At 35.3% G+C, this 18,597-nt stretch overlaps 1 protein-coding gene across 1 annotated transcript; it reads right to left on the reverse strand.

Moving 5' to 3' along the window:
- Positions 1-4,549: 4,549 nt before the first annotated feature.
- Positions 4,550-18,387, reverse strand: LOC150093332 (uncharacterized). The gene is made up of 2 exons (XM_090413450.1): positions 17,719-18,387; positions 4,550-10,735 (listed from the first exon to the last, which is right to left on the reverse strand). Exon 2 carries the CDS (start codon positions 10,286-10,288, stop codon positions 9,305-9,307), a length of 984 nt encoding a protein of 327 aa, XP_090269576.1. The 5' UTR covers positions 10,289-10,735; positions 17,719-18,387; the 3' UTR covers positions 4,550-9,304.
- Positions 18,388-18,597: the final 210 nt, after the last annotated feature.

The following is an 18,597-nucleotide window of genomic DNA, read 5'->3' on the forward strand; positions in this document are numbered from 1 at the left end:
AACTGAAATATTGGTGTTTACACCGTAATGTTAGAATTATTGTTGTACACATTGTCACCACTCACAGAAAATATAGTTGTAAATTTTACTCATGATTTCAAAATAAAAGCACCTTCATAGCTCAATGACTATGATGCTTTTGGATGGAAAGACATGTTCCAATCTGGTCTAGTATGCAGAAAATCTTCATAAGCAGATTCTCTGCCAAAGGTGAGATAGCAGGTGTTATATGGCAGGGAGAAGGCTTTTCATCCTATCAAGTAAACTGGAAACATGCAATTAACAGACAATAAATTTGGTGTCATATCTTTAGTTTTTTCAGCCATAATTCTAAACATCGTTTGAAATAAGATGATTCTTGTCCGCACCTCATTTCAAAAGGTGTCTAGAATATGGCCAAAAATATTCACGATACAAGTCCATCATACTGTCTGTTAACTTAACTGAATATTCCTCTGCCCAGTTTGCTTGGCAGGATGAAAATCCTTCTCCCCGTCATGTGAGACCAACTATCTTGTCTTTAGATGGGAAGCCTTTATATATATATTTTTTCTGCTTCAAATGCAGGTCATTCCAGCTAAAGTGTATCACTGTTTTTGACTGTGCAATGGAGGCAGTTTCATTTGAAATATCTGATACTGTTGAGAATACATGATCTCACTGAATGTTGCTTGTTTATAAATGCAAAGTTTATATCTAAGACAATGCTTCAGAGGTTATGTTGCAAGTAAATGTTTCAGTATAAAGATTACTGCATTGAGTGGATATGCATTGAAAAACTTCCTGTGTAGGAGGATTTAAAAATCTTGATCTTAAATCGTGGGATGAAAGCTTGCCATAGTGATCAAAGTATTTCAAAAATTTTGTCTGCTACATGGATATAAGGAAGAGTACAAATCTGTATCTTTCCAAACCTGTACCTTTTCAAAGAGAACAAACTCTTGTATTCAATGTATAGAAGGCCCTACACTCACACTGAAGATTCTTCTATGACTCATCCCACTACCACTCCATACAAAAAGAATTAACTCACTAAGAGGCAGCATGTCTCTCGCAGCACAGAAAATAAATGTCGGGCATATACTAACTCTAACTAGATATACTGTACGTACAATATGATTAAAAAAAAAAGAAACATCTTAACCCCCCCACTTCCAAAAAAAAAAAAAAAAAAAAAACGAGAGATAAGCAAGAATACAAAGGTGCAGTAAACTTTCTTGATTTCCAACATTAATGGCCAAAATTTCTGAAATACTTTGATGTAACATAAAAGCCTTCACTACCAGGAATTTATAAAATCCATTGTTCATTTGGAATATGCTATGTAGAACAAACAGGATGATCTGGAAAGATCAGCATGTTAGAACATGTAAAAGATGTGAAAAGAGAAAATACAAATCTAGTTTAGCTTATACAAGTAATGAAGGTCATCTTGTCCTTGGACACAAAAAAGAAATGCTATGCATAAGACAATATGAGTATATCATCACTGAAGTTTTCAGTAATAATATAATCAATGCATAACTCATCAAAGCAACAAATGGATTGGCCTGGGAGAGAAACAGGTGATAATATTCTTGGTCTATAGAAGTATCTCCACTGCTTATGTATGATATGGTGTGGCACTGTCATCACTAAAAATTAATTCTTCACATACAGCACCATGGAACAATCGAACATGACGTTGAAGAATTTTGTTGCAATATCATTCGACAGTCTTCCAGCACTTGTAGCTCAGTGCGTCCATTAAGCATAATGCCCCCCACACTACCCCAGCACCTTCATATCCTTTTCAAGAACATTCTTGCAATGGTAACCAGTACCACCATCATGTCAGATCAAGCGTTGTCTAGAATATGAAGACAGACTAAAATGACTCATCATTAGCCCACTGATGCCTTGTCTAATTTTTATGGATAAAACACTGAAAACATACTCTACAATGAGCTGTGGATAAAGAGATGCAGACTACAGGCTTTCAGGCATACTTGTCATAGACATCTTGCCACAGTTTGTCGAGATATCCATGTAGCTGTGCTTGAATGAAGGCAACATGCAAACTGTCCTGCCACAGTACATTGATTCCATTTTGCTGTTATATCCAAAAATCTGTCTTTATGCTCCATAGTAGAGTAAGGGCAACCTTTTTGCAAATGCCTGGAACACATTCAATTGGTTTGAAACACTGCCCAGAGCCTGGATACAATGCTATGTGAGATATGAAAGAATGTATGGTAATTCCATTATATAAGGATAGTGCAAAGACCGATGTATCCAACTAACGCCCCATTAATATCTCAGAAGTGTTGGTGAAGATTTTGGAAAAATTAGGGCTAGCATTCAGAAATGGGTTGGCAGTGAATCCACTTTGCAAAAAGCAACATGGATTTACTAAGGGAAGGTCATGTTTTAGCAACTTGCTCACATTCTATAACAATGCTACCATTGAATTAAACAAAGGGAAATGGACACACCATGATACTTTTGGAATTTGTTAAGGCTTTTGACAGAATACAGCATGGTAAACTGTTGCATAAATTGGTGAATAAGGATTTGGATTATAGAATATTAGCATGGATAAAAGGATGGCTGACTGACAGATATCAAAAAGTGGTATATGGAGGATGTGTCTAAGATTTGAGGTAACCAGTGGTGTACTACAAGGATCAATACTTGGTTCTTTGTTATTCAATCTGTACATTAATGATATTGGGAAGGATTTGGAAAATGACAAGCAGCTATTTGCTGATGATGCAAAGATAGGTAGGGTAATGAGAAATGCTGCTGATGTGCAGTACTTGCAGAATGATTTGAATAGGTTGGAATTGTGGAAATGGGAAAATGGATGTCAGTTCAATGTCAATAAATGTAAAGTCATTCATTTTAGCATGATTAGATATCCAATGTATTGTATTATACTGGTGGGATTATACTAGAAGAAACTGATGAGGCTAGATATCTTCAAGTGTTAGTAGATAGGAAGTTCAGGGGTCATGTAGCAAAGATTGCAAATATAAGTCAAAAGATAATTGCAATGCTGAAACAAATGTTTACATGTAAAGATAAGGATGTCATTTTTCCTCTTTGCAAAGCCTTGATAAGACTTCACTTGGACTATTGTGCGCAGGTCTGGTTTTCTGGTTTCCAGAAAACCAGACCTGCGCATAATTCTCATTATGAAGACAGAATGAGAATTTGTAGACTGCAGACACTAGCAAACAGGAGAAAGAGGAGCGGTATGATTGAGACAAACTTCTAGAAGGTTCATACAGGATTTCAATAGATGGAATTTTCCAATTTATAGAGGGTGGGGAAAGGACAAGAAGGCATCCTTGGAAGCGGAGAATGAATGCCACTAAGAAGGGATTGAGGGCTAGAATTTTCACTTATAGGGTGATGCATGATTGAAATGACTTGCCATTGGATGTTGTGAGTGCAAGCAGTGTGAATGAATTCAAGAATAAGTATGATAGCTGGTGCATGTAGTATATGGCCTCTCTCAATGAGTCCCTGACTCCCTGGAGGTCTCTCTTAATAATAATAATTCCAAACTCTCTGGCAATATTGTTAATTCTGTGGCTTTCTTCGAGCTTTCCAATAATTCTTACCCGCATAAAATCTAGATAATGTCTTTGAGACATTACAAGACATCCAAGTTTGCAACTGTATTCCTTCACAAAGAGCTTCCTTCAAACACAATTCACTTAGCACAGCCTTTTACTTTTATCCTCTTGAGTGCTACCACATGACCCTTTTGTACGTGAATTGAAAATTTGAATATGTACCTGCTTTTTACTTAAAATTGTGAGTAATACAAATTGTCACAAGCTGATTCGTCTGAATTTGAGGATGTAATCCTCAGAAATAGTGCTCATCCTTGGGTTTTGGATATCAGTGTGTTTCTCATATACAAGTAGTGAAAAGGTTGTAACACCTTATTATTAAAATACTCTGGATTACAGCTAGTTATTGAAGGGTCTTGCACCCATTGATGAGACCTCAATAAATGTCAAAATTGGTCTAGGTAGTGGGTACTTCTCATTATGCATTATACACACCCAAAAGGGATGCGTGTTTTGCATTATGGGATGCAAGAGCACTTAATGTGAAGTCAATAGCCTCTATATACAAGTACCTAGTTGTGAAGATACTCCATACTCAAACTTTATTTGCTTATACTTGGATAAAGGATTAAACATGAATATAATTTCGTTGCATCTTTAATTTTTAACCAAGCAAAAAAAAAAAAAAAAAAAAGCTTTCGACAGAAAGGTTTTTTTAATTGGTATATAACTAGGCTTTGAAAAGCATGGATTTGGAAGAGGCGGCCATGAAGTTTAAACATGATCAGTTTGACGTTTTTAGTGATGCAAGTGAAATAAATTTCACAAAATTCTGGTGTGAAGCCTGAAAAAAAAAAATGCTTTCTACTGATCCAAATACTTAGTCTGCTTAAAAGTTTCGTTAAGGCTTAAAAGAATAGTAATGGTTTCCAGCAGTTATAAGATGTTTCCAAGAATATGCAATGAAAAATTATATAATACCTAAAAAAAAGAAAGCATTTTTTATTAGCCCACACACTGATACACTTACGAAGGACAGTTCTTTCAATATTTGAAATGATAAAACACAAAAAGCTTTCAAAAACTTACTGCCAATTCTTTAGGTTCTACTAAATGTGACATTTACTGAGGTGCTGTAGAAGACAATGCTGCATTCAAAACCCAATTTCTGAATTCACATTTTTTCCCCCTTCTAACTTTGATGTGGGTAATGAGGAACCATCAAATTCCATAAGAATGTTTGTTTATGGAATAATCATACTCTGTGTAGAGCTATGCTTGATGAATTGAGTTTTATTTTGTTTTTATCACTGCTGCTAACAAGGAGATTTAAACTGGAGGCTGTAATTACTGGGGAAAGATATATGCAAAGGTTATCACAAAGAATAGAGCAGATGAAACACAAGAATGAGAGTTTGTTTTAATAAGTTTGAAGCCAAACAGTGTATGGATGTTTACCAGCTCAGTGGAACAGCATCCATAAAAATACCTATAATAAAGAATGCAGGATAGAGCATCCAAGAGAAAGTAACCGGAAGGCTCTAGTTTAGACCAAAGCAGCCTTGGCTACGAGGCCAGTGTATTACGTCTGTTAATTTTGTGTGTTATCCTGGCTGTTTGGCAGAATGAAAAATCTGAATTTTGAAGATGAAAAATCCTGCTACTCCCATATGAGACTGTCTAACTCATCTTCAACTGAAATGTTTTTATAAAGGGTAGTCTTTATGGGTTGTGAACCTAGGTCTTTCCAACCAAAACACACATTGAAACCAATTTAGTTTTGGAAGATATAATAAGAGAGTCTGTAAGGGGATTTACCTTTATCTGATAGCATCAAATATAATAAGGGAGGTTTTTGGTGCACCATCCCAAAATGCAAGAACAGTACTGTAAGGTTGGGCAGATTTGGGATTTACACAGTGCTAGAAGTTGTACAAAAAAACAACAAGTGTTCTGAATGACAAAGAACAAGTTTTTTGGAAGTTGGGTAGGCTACGAATGTGATGTGATCACAAAAATGAAGTGATCCTATGTTGGCAGAATGGTGAGGATTATTCAGTATTCTGGTTGGTTGGCTAACAATTTGTGTTACATGATTACTAAAAGCAAAAAATAATACTGGCAGCTTCAAGGCAAAACAAAAATTTTCAATTTGTATCTCAGTGTGCGAAATTATTGGATAAATTAACATTTTTTAAATTACAACAGGGCTATGTTCTTGGTAAGTGAGAAAAAACAACTGCATTTTTTATTTATGCATTATTACTTTTTCAGCTCAAATCAGTCATTAAATCTCTTATAACAGCACATTCCTTAAAGTGATAAAAATGCTTACCCACTTACCATGGAGATAGAGAGCCAAATTTTCTGAATAGATAGAGCTCTCTACATGCAATTAACGAGAAAAACAAAATTTTTGGATATTAGTTGTTTCATAAATTTGTTCCGAGTTTACTCTTTGTTGCATGAAGTGAACCATTATGAATGAGTAGATGAAAAGAATTATGGTAGCCATTTCCAAAAATGACAGCAAAGGTGAAATACTATGAAAAAAACATGTAACTTTGATTTTAAAAGTTCTATGAACTCAAATGAAATTTAACATACTGTCCAAGTCTTCAGATGTTATAACTGCATGAACTGTGGAAGATATTCCTTTAATTTGGTAGAAAGTTGATTCCAATCCACTCCTGTAAAGCATTAGCAAGTTTCACTAAGGAGCATATTTTGCAAGGACTGCAATTCTGCATTCCGTTTTATCTCAGGAATGTTCCGTCAGATTCAGGTTAGGACTGTCCTGGACACTGCGATATTCTGATGTTATTCTCTTCAAATCAAGTGTTTATTATTATTGCTTTGTAGCATGGAGCATTAACATGTTGAAAGGCTTATGTAAGGACCAATACCATAAAACTGCCACAATGGAAGACATGCACAATTGTCCACAACATCAGTGCAAGACCTAGCAGTCATGACAGGCGCAACACCTAATCCTAAGTCATATCATGAAAGCAACCTCACATCAATACATTGCTACTCCAAACTTCATCACTGGGACAATACATTCAGGCAAAAAAACCATCCAGAGATCCTTTATACCAAACACATCCATCAGACTGGAAAGGAATAGTGCATATCAGGACTGGTCATTCTGCAGGACCAATTTACATAGCTCCAAGGTCAAAATGTTGTGCCTTGATCTATGATAATCGACATATCTTCATTTGCAATAGTTTCCTATTCTTTGTGTATGTGTGTGTTAGAGAGAGAGAGGTTGTAGCACTTCCATGAAATTCAGCTTTACATATGTTGTGGAAACACTTAAGAGATTACTTGGAGGCGCTTGCATCTCCAAACACAAATTCACTAGGATGTGACGGGGAGATGAGGAAAGTAACAGCTTTCTCAAGGAGCACTAATTCTATCAATATTTTAGAACTATGTCATCAAATCTTGGACTCAGTGCTACTTGCAGATTTCTATTTCTGGAATACTATCAACAATGGATTTTCAGATACTTAACTACTAAGAAACAGCTTTTACTACAGACATTTCCCAAATTATATCAACTATCGTTTCCCTCTGAACTGTGGGCGAAATCTTTCTTATAGTTGTCATGGTTTACCATACAAGACTGGAATGACTTGTGTGCAAACTGATTCTCTTTTATAGGCCACAATATTTGCAAGTTTAACTGGTCACATCTATTTTCCTACAATCAGAAGGGATTTCTTGATTTTTGGTAAAGCCATATAAATCAAATAACATTTCTACACAGGAACCATTTAAACAATGACAGTCCTTGGAATCTCTTAAGTAGTACAACTAATGCACAATAGAAGAATGTTTACACAATCTGGCATTATATAGATGTAACTCTAAACTAATGTTTAGAGATGTACATCTATATAACTGCACCATCATAATAGATGGTATAAAAAAAAACCATCATAATGTAGTAACATGAAAAAAAGCAATAAAAAGACAAACTATAAAAACAGACAGGGGATGAGGAAGCACCAACAGATCAGTAGCTATAGAACAGGTCATCCATTTCAACTATTTAGGCACAATTTCTAATGAAGACAGCAATTAAATATGCAAAACAAATAACATAAGTAAGGCTGATATGGCAGAAAGCTAGATAAATAAATTTATACAGGGTGGCTCATAAGTCATATAGGAGTTTAAACATTTAATTATTTATTAATTATTTTTTGTTATAATGAAATACAGAATATGGAGGGTTTTTATTTATTTTTTTATTAGTTATGAGTTATTCATATTTTAAATCTCTTCATGATTTATGGGAAATGTACCAAACTAGAAATGAAACAGTTGATTAAAGAATTGGAGACTACGCCTATGATTCTTAGAAAAATTAGGGGCATGAGCAAATAGCAAGACCACATTGAAAATTAAAATATCAGAAAAGAACATGACAATACAAATAATCAAGAATGTGTAAGAAGTTAACAGTGAGGCCAAGGTAACTTAAACAGGGCAGATGAAAGATTAGCACATATACGTTTGATGCAGTTAATGCTTTAGAAGACTGAAATGTAAGGCTGATCAAATCAGATAACAAATAAGAGACCAATCTGGAAGAAAACTAATGGTCAGAAAATAGTCATCAAATATTGTGTTAGCATTTCATAATATCAGGAGATGGCCTTGAGGAAATAAATGAAAATGATCCATATACTGTTATGAAATTTCACCAAATTAACCTAGTATAATTTCCTAATTAAAGAAATTTACACATTAAATGTATGTAAATTACTCTTAATTTACATACATCAAACAGAATATCACATCCATCTTAGTCTATTATAATTTATCATAATCTTGCTATTATGTTATCTATTTATATAACAAGTATGCTCCTAAGTTAGTGAATCTAAAATTTTGCACAGATAGCAACTGAAGACCATGGAGACAGAGTCCACTAGTCATCAAATACAATTAATATTTCACATAAGGATGAATTATTACATGTCATAAGAATATAAGATGCTTAAAAGTATTTGGGATCCAGCATGTGTAGTATGCTAACATATTGTATAACATCATTTATTGACAATTACATAATATAATAGAACATACACCAAGTAGAAGGTCACATTCATCTTAGTCAAATCAAACAAATAAAATTAATTCATCATATGGTGAGAAATGTTTTTAAAATATTTTATAGAATTTCAGATGCACACTGTGTTTTCTTTTCACTGTTGAATAAAATTATGAAACAAAAATGCTTTAAAATTATAAAAATTCTTGCTTTACATTTTCTATGATAAATGTTTCCAGGTTTAGTGGATCAGTTAACATACTGAGATGAAAATATAATAAATTTACTAGAGTTGTTTCCTGGTAGAGCCAGCCCATGGGAACTACAGTTATAGTGAGTGAGTTTTTGTTACAGTGGAAGTTAACTACCATAAAAGAGAAACAACACCTTACTTGTGGAAGCTATTTTCTGTTTTGAGATGCAAATAACTGGAAAATAAATTAATATGCATTTACATATTTTCTACAATTTCATACTGTAGAAAACAAGTAGTTTCAACAACACAGTTGAAAATGAATTTGGATATATTATCAATGTACATAATTCCCATTAATATCAGTTTTGTCTTTTTTTTCATTACTAATCACCAGACCACTCAATTCCATGCTATGAGATTTCTCATTTGTGTAAATTCCCTGCATTTTGTGAAAATACTTCACATTTCTCAATTTCAACTGTTCTGATTTGTGTGAATTCTTTGATGTTTTTTCCTAGCAGATGATCTGGCAAATGAGATGCCGCACACATCACATCTGAAAGGTTTCTCATTTGTGTGAATTCTTTGATGTTGTTTCATATCAGATGATCTAGCAAATGGAATGCCACATATTTCACATACAAAAGGTTTCTCATTTGTGTGAATGATCTGATGTTGCTTCATATTACACGATCTTGTAAATGAAGCACCACATGTTTCACATGTGAAAGGTTTTGCATTTATGTGAATTCTCAGGTGATGTTTCAAATCAGATGACCTAGCAAATGAAATTCCACATAATTCACATATAAAAGGTTTCTCATTTGTGTGAATTCTCTGATGTTTTTTCATATCAGATGATCTAGCAAATGAAACGCCACACATTTCACATAAAGGTTTCTCATTTGTATGAATTCTATGATGTTGTTTCAGTTCAAATGAGGTTGAAAATGAAACGCCACATTCACATTTGAAAGGTTTTTCACGTGTATGAGTTCTGTGATGTCGTTTCCTAACAGATGAACTCGTAAATGAAAGGCAACATATTTCACATTTAAAAGGTCTTTCATTTGTATGACTTCTTCTATGTATTCTGAGAGTTGCTGATTGTGAAAATGATTTTCCACACATTTCACAGATGAAGGGCCTCTCATTTGTGTGAATTCTGCTGTGTGCTTTAAGATCTGATGGTTTTGAGAATGACTTCCCACACACATCACATATAATGGATTTTTTTTTAATGGTCAATGTTATTTGTTCTTCTAAATGTGATGAATCTGGAAATAAATTCTTAGATATTTCACAGGCTTCATTCTGCACACTTCTTTCTGCATCTCCACAAAAAAATTTGTTTCCTCCTATTTTGAACAAATAAAATTCTTCAGGAATAATTGGATTTTCAAAAGGATTTAATGACTGTGATAAAGTAATGTAGTCATCAGTATATGAATTATCCATAATGAGGTATTTGCTTTCTAAGAAAATGATAAAAATTGCAATAAATCACAAATACTGCTATCAGAAAATAAAAATCATGTTTTACAAATAAAAATTTGTGTTTAAACCATTTACCATATCCCTGAGAATACAAACATCAGGTTACACGTCATACTTAATATCTTAAATAACTTAATTTTTATTATTCCTATGCTATCCCTGAAGTCAAGTAACTAATTTCTTATTCCTTTCTTAATAAATGATGAGATATTTTACAAAATGTCTAAAAATGAACTTAATATCTGTGTCTCTTGTGGGTTAATTGTATACATGCATACTTGAAGGCATTCTAAATAACTGCACTTTAACTAGAAAACTAGAATTGTCAGTTTAACTCTTTAAAAAAGTAAATATTTTCGTTTCCTCCTTTCTCCTGAATTAGTATTTATATACCTCACTTTTGATCAGCTGAAAGGGAAAAAAAAAATATTTTATTATAAACAGGTTTAAAAAATGCATGCTTATAATTATGTTAAGTATATATTTGATTTTTATTACTAAGATGGCCTAAAAGTAACATTTTAAATATTAATAATACTGAGGTTAATAAAATAAAATAAAAAATCAGAATGCTGATATATTTGTAACGGGTTAATTTATTAAAAGAAAGACATAGGGTGTATAGCCTTGTGGAAACATTTCTACAAGGCTGTACAGCCCATGATTCCAGACTACCAGAACAAAGACCATAACAGGTTTGAATCTGGTCATTGACCAGAGGAACTTTTCTCTAGGCATTTTTGTTTAGCTGATTCCTGAATTAGCTGATTTCTAGCACAGACAAATAAGGTTCCAAGAAGCTCAGGTTTTTAACCTGACTTCCTGAGAGCCTTTATCAGAACTGATATGCTATGTCAGAGAATGAAGAAACCTTAAATTTTCCCTATTTGGCTCTAGCTCAAAATTTTCCTACAAACCCATTTTGACTGCAGTCAAAATATCCAAACAGCGAGAACTTTCTTGGAGACTTCAATGTCCATAACTCAAACTGAACTCAATTCTCCAGTTCCACTCATCAAGTAGACAGAGATCCTGAGATATTTGCCATTAGCAATGCCTTAAACACAGACAGTCTATTTTCCTACCAACACAGCAAACAGTCATCATTTGCCAAATACACCAAGGATGTGGACTCTCTTAGTAACTCAGACCACAATTCAATCCAAGTTCTTTTTGCTTCACAATAATCTACAGCTAGCAATTTTGTCTCGTGTCTTCTGGCATTACAAGGATGTAAAACTGGATAAGACTTCTAGTCCTCCTTTCCGTGGTCCAATATCTGCTCAGACTGAATATCAAAACAAATGCTGACTGGAATGAAGGCCTTTATCCCTCACCTCACTCATAATGCCTGACCACTATTCAAGCTCTGGTTTTCAAAAAAGTGTTCCAAGGCAGTCTGTGAAAAAATTCAGCATATCTTGAATAGCTTGATGCTAAAACTTCAGCATCACACTCCAGCTTGCACTGAAGGTTTTCATAATATTAAAAAAGCATCAATAAATCTAAATCTGATTCTGAGAGGACTAAATGCCTTATTTCCTGTTCTAATGCAGTTGAACCTTCTGGTTCCTAGCCAAGGCCATCATCAGCAAATTGTCTGTCCATCCACATTTCCACCACTCTCATATACATATGGTACCATTGTAACATTATCAAATATTGCTTACCTACTAGCATCATTCTCTTCTCTTCCAATTCCAGCACTGATGACCAATGCAAAGTACCTCTATTCTACCAAAAACTATTCAATCCATTCCACCTGAAGTTTTCTTCCCAAAAGAAATCAAGAAATAACTTTGACATAAAGAAAGTGATAAAAGTCAGCCAAAAATTGTTCTAATTGTCCATGTTTGAGGTTTAATGGAATATTAACAGCACTGAGAAAGGATTAAAACTAATTTTAATACTTCCAATATTTTGTCTCTGTCACAGAGACAACTTCAGGGATTACAAAAAACTTTTTGTAATAACGCACACACACACACACACACACACACACACACACACACACACACACACACACACACACACACACACACACACACACACACACACACACACACACAAATACAATCATTAATGCAACCGTATTTGTTTAAATTAGGTTGATTCTTGAGTGCAGATTCAAAGAATAGTCTTTCTTTTTTGAATCTGCATCTGCACTCAAGAATCAACCTAATTTAAACAAATACGATTGCATTAAACTTCCCAAAATTTGGGAAACATTAATTATCGGAGATCCCTCTTTACATCCTAGGCCACCTGCAAATGCCCATAGAGGGCACACCACCTAGATAGGACTTTAGTTTCACTCACTAGTGTATTGTATTTGTGTGTTGTTACAAAAAGTTTTTTGTAATCCCTGAAGATGTCTCTGTGACAGTGACGAAATATTGTAAGTATTACAATTAGTTTTAATCATGGAGGGAGGGCAGTGCCCTCCCTCCATGAGTCTTTGGACTACCTGGAGGTGTCATGTAGTAATAATAATAACAACAACAATAATAATAAAACACACCATCTTAGTTTCTGCAGCTGTCCAAAAGCTCTGTACTTTTCTGCAAAAGGTACTGCTTTCTACCTATACAACTATCAACATTAATTCCAAATCTGCTTAAAGCATGAAATACTTCTGTGTGCTGAACGCCTCACTAGAACTGTTTGATGCTACTCAAAGAGAGCAATCAGATTAACTGATAACTACCTCTCGCAGATGTTCAGTTTCTGCCTTATGCCCCCTTCTACAGGTACTATCATGGACAATGTTCTGCTCTGCTGAACTGAACACTCTAATTTCTCCACTGTAATTCAAAAGAACAAAAACAAAGGTTGGTCAACACTCACCACCAAACTTATAGAAGCAAGTTCTACTTCATTCCACTTGCCTGTATTCTTTGAGACAGACTCCCTCAAGACTACAGCTTCCCAAAAATTACAATATTTGGCTATTCACCAACTCATAAATTGGGCCATAAATGGCCCAATTTATGAGCTGATGAATAGCATGAGTTATACATTATCACATATAGCATAACATACAGCCTGAGCCAGCGAAGTCAAGCTCACCTTCCCATGGTATGACCTGTTTCTACAAGTAGGAGCTCTGGCAATGCAAGTATTACCACCTGCTATAAAAGCTTATCTTTCCAAGTTGGAGGAAATGTAAACTAGATCTCTTGGTGGTAGATGACTTTCAACCCTAGTAAAACACCACTCCCTTCCTTACTGGATACAAGGAGTGGCCATTGTCATGTTTCATTTCTACGGTAGGGTGTCCAAGTTTCATGTCCTTTCCCTTTCTTCTTGCAATGCAAGTAGAGGCCTTCCTGTTTACACTCTCATTATAGTTATTTAACTAGACAGCCAGCCAGCACCTCTAATTGAAGGTACAGCAGTAAAGTGGTTTCTGTAAGCTGGCTGAAAGTAGTACACTGTTATAACAATTTAGGATGATTTCAAATCAACTAGTGAACAATCCTGCTGCTGCTTATTTTGCGAGTTTGTGCCTGCAAAGAGTCAAAGTATAGAGATCAGGGTCACTATCCAAAGCCAACTTGGATTGGAGTCTGGGTGAAAAAAAAAAAACATTAAACACAAGAAGAAAACTATAGTCACTGCAGTTAATAATCTCAAAAAATACAAAAAATTATCAAAAAAAAAACCATTCGGACTAACTTTACCAACTTCTGGGGGCTTGTTTCTAACATCAATGATCACCACCCTATCATTTACAGACATCTTAACTGGATATGTTATTTCATCACTAAACTAGCATTATCTGCAACTACATCTTACCTAAATTTTCACATTACATCATACACAATGCCTTTTGCAAGATCTCTCTCTCTCGCGCTTTTCATCCCCCTCACTTTTGACAATAGTTTGCTTACCAACCAAGATCAGCTTTATCTTCAATGGTAGCCTATCCTAGCACAAACCGCATGTCCACAGCCTCTTCCACCCCCAAAGAGTTCAATATTCTCTCCCATTCTAACCAACAGTTCTATTTTGCTGAAATCATGACACTATAAATTTGAAATATGCCTCAGTTCAGAATATTGTTCTCACATTTGGGATGATGTACCAAAAACCTCCCTCAGACTACTCGAATGTATTCAGAAGAGATATGCATCTAATACATAATCCCTTTCTCACTAAGTTCCTTTAGTTGTTCTCCATAGATGCTCTGTTGCTACATTCTCTTCTTTATGTATTTTCATGGATTCTTCTCCACTGCACTCACTAGCATTCTTCCAATTTCCTCTATTCACATATGAAAATGAGCAGCTGCTGGTTATTACCCTCATACAGTTCAGCTCCAAACTTTTTTTGGAGCTGAACTGTATGAGGGTAATATCTTGCTTTATTCAATATGTCTCTGCTCTTTGGAATAGTTTTCTTCATAATGTTTATCCCAATAATTATAACCTTCAGCTCTTAAAGGGGGAGGGGAATCCTTTTCTTCTTTCTAACCACCTATCCACACACAGCACTAATGTGTCATAACTTTTGCAACCTTTTAATTGTGGGACCGATAAATATATACATACACAAATATACAGAGTACATACACACACTGCTTGGAAAGAAATCAATGAACACTATAGCGTGAATAACAATAAACCATGACACCCACCTTAATAAGATGTAGGACCTCTTTTCACTGCGATGACTGCAGCAATCCTACGCGGCATACTTTCCACAAGAGTATGACAGTCATCAATGCAAATTTTTTTACCATTTTTCCTATAGGTATGTAATGAGGTCCTGGACTGTCATGAGGCAGATGTTCCTTCACCTCACCTGATGACACACCAGTGCATCCCACACATGTTCAATAGGTTTGAGATCAGGGCTCTGTAGAGAACAGTCAAGTGTGTTGACGTTCATGCCCATAAACCACACAGTTACAGCAGCAGCAGTCTTATGATAATGGTGAATTATCTTGCTGAAAGAGACAATGGTCAGTTCTGTAGAAATACTACAAATTAGGAAGCACTGCATTGTCCAGAATGTTCAGATATCTCTTGGGGTTCAATGTTTGCGACACAAACAGAAGTCCCAAGGTCAAACCAGGAAAAACAAGACCATACCATCACACCAACTCCTCCAAATTCCATAGTTGGGGTTACGCACTCTGGAAAGAGATAATGTTCAAAAGGGATCCATCACACTCATCCATCTGCTTGGTAATGTGTAGCCTAATTCATCACATCATTATACAGCTTCACAAACTTCCCCATCCCACTGTACAGACTCTTTGCACCACTGACAATAACACTGCACATTCGTTCAGATAATGTAGGGACTGCACACTATGGTCCCACCATGAAAATCCATGTTGTGAGCCTTGGTTCTGAATGTTTTTGTGCAGTTGATGCCCAAAGGCCACATTCAATGAACTGGACAACAAATGGTGGATTTTACATATCCTTCATAGCACTCAATGGTCATGTTCAGTGACTGTGGTGGGTCGTCCACTGCAGGTAGCATTTGCAGTTGATTCCCTGTGCTTCCATCTCAGTATCTAGTATCACTGATTACTGACCTGGGATGGCCCAATTTGTCAAATTTGCCATACACATAGGCCTGAAACATGACATCCTATCACAACACCTCTTTCAAACTCTGTCAATTCCCTTCTCATAGCCATTTCACCCAGACACACTTGCACTGACTTGGGAGCATTATATTCCTCCAATTTATACCAGAAGCATGAAAACACAGCTCATTATATGGCACAATGCACCTTGTCCATGGGGATGTCCTTTGACTTCTTTCCAAGCAGTGTACACACACACACACACAGTTATATAGATAAATATGAACAGCTTAGAAGAAAAGTGGTGATTGGATTAAAGGGGGATCAGGAGGTAAAGAGGATTCAGAGACGAGTGACCAAGCTGATGGCAGGTCTGTGGAATACTCCTTATGAGGATAGATTGAGGGTGTGTGGGTTGCAGAGTTCAGCTGACAGGCAGAGGAGAGGAGATATTATTATTATTACACCCTCCATGGAGTAGACAGACTCATCATGGGAGGTTCATTCAACTGACAATATATTTTATGATAGAAGTTACTAAAGGGATTCTATAAGTGACACAAAAGAAAATTTTGAATACATGAGGAAAACAAGGGGTCACACTTAAAAGTTGTCTAAGAGCATGGTTAATAACAGTGCACAGACTAGGCTCTTTACTCGGTGAGTGGTAAATGAATGGAATGAATTGCCAAAGGTGATTGTGAGCACCCTCATAATGAGTTATCACATTCTGAAGGTCATATTAACTAATAATTAATATAAAATAATGTGACTATGTACTTATATGAATATAAATACTAGATTACATAATTGATTCATGGCTTAATTGATAAAACAAGCATATTGGGATGCTAACTAACATTAAGTGATTTTTATCTTGTACCTATAGCCAAAGATATGCAGAAGCGTGTGCGTGAAAACACACAAATGTTTTTTATGGATTTATTACTGGGGTGACGCACCTAACTAAAGTTATGAGGCTAGCATTTTATGTAAATTGTGTGCTCTAGCTAATTTGCTTTCTTGGAGAGGATGAAAAACTCAAGTTTCAGAGAAGAATCTTGAGTTTTTCATCCTGCCAACTCTATTTTGAAAGTTATTCATGTCTTAGATTCCTGGATGGGATTGGGAAAAAGCAGACTGAATAATTAGAATCCTAATGGCACCTCTATAAGCATAGGTAAGTAATTATGAATTTTGTTAGTCTGATGGCCTTACGACTGTTTTTGCAGACTTTAGCAGTTTGAATTTGCCATATTTGCAAGTCAGAAAAATCCTGTAAAGATATGGTAAATTCTAAGGTCTGCTTAAATTTGAATCTTTCCCATATAAATATTCTGATCATTGTATCTTGGTTCCTTGCAACTGAACCTACTATAATAACTGTTCCACCGTTATATTATCATCCTAAACAATAAAATGCACAGCAATTGTATATCAGCTCCATAAAGAAGGCTGCAAAACTTAGAACACAATTGTTCTATGTGGACCCAGTTGGTTAAAGAACACAGGGACCTATGTTTTCTGATCTAGTTATTCCAGTACATATGGAGAACACTATGGGGAGTAATGTTGTAATTATGAGTTCTTTTGGCCAGTTTCAGGTTAAAAACTCTTAAGTTTCTGGGAACCTGCTACTTGGGTCAGTAAGTTTTAGGCTTAACCGTACATCAATGACTAGCAACTGCTCATGATTTTACTTGTGTAAAGGAAAGCATAGGAATGGAATGGCGAGCTAGCTAGTTCAGTGGACCAGTACCATAGCATTATGGATTTTTAGGGAGGTGTTTCATGCACAGAGCATTCCCCTAATTTTAAATACATGTAATATAAACTCAGCTCTTACCATGATATTCCTTTCTTCTCTTCTATGAGTGCTTTTCAGTAACTTTTCACTTTTCTGAGCATCCTGTCGTTTTCATAATATAAACAACCCTACTAATCTCATCCTAACTTCTCAGCCTGCATCATCAAATTCACAAATTTCTATTCCATCCTCAATTCCAACATTCAAGCTCGTGACTTGATTTGAAAGACAGAGTTTCTGATCTGGAAAAATTAGGATGTAGGGTACAATCCATTTGGACTGTAGACGAATGTTTGTGATGCTTAACTGGAGGACAGTTTTTATCGTCTATGTAAGGCCATCTAGTTATCGAAAATCTGAAGTGGTTTGAAAAAGTTCTATATAGTCTAGAGACCAAACATGGATCTTGGGTAGAGTTCTCAGATAACTTAACGTTTAGCCTACTCGCAGTACTAAATATACTAGAGAATCCAAACCTTTTGTGGGCCGAGTTTAAAAAAAAAAAAAAGTTAATCACATTCCGCAGTTGCTTTGAGGTCGAAGTCTGCTCATCCAAAGTTCTACAATTCGCATATTAAGCTAAAAATAAGAAATTTTATAACATTTTCAACTTTCATTTAATCATTTATCACATAATTCACATGACCAACTGGAAATCCACATACTAACATAAACATTTAACCTATTTTCACGTTAGTTCATACTAACATTGAGTACGTCTAAAACATATTTACAACAGATTATATAGCGCCCTCTCAGGAATGGAAAAATATTTCGCCCCACATATTAGCAGAGAAGAGCCAAATTGCATACTATATAGCAGGGTTTCCCAAACTTTTTCTACGACGAAACACTTCACGAATCCTGAAATTTTCACGGAACACTTTGGTTATTTTGTAATGTATTAATTAATAATTA

This window comes from Typopeltis vanoorti, chromosome 24, assembly GCF_054136105.1.
Source record: "Typopeltis vanoorti isolate ZY-2024b chromosome 24, IOZ_Tvanoo_1.0, whole genome shotgun sequence".
Taxonomy (NCBI): Eukaryota; Metazoa; Arthropoda; class Arachnida; order Uropygi; family Thelyphonidae; genus Typopeltis; species Typopeltis vanoorti.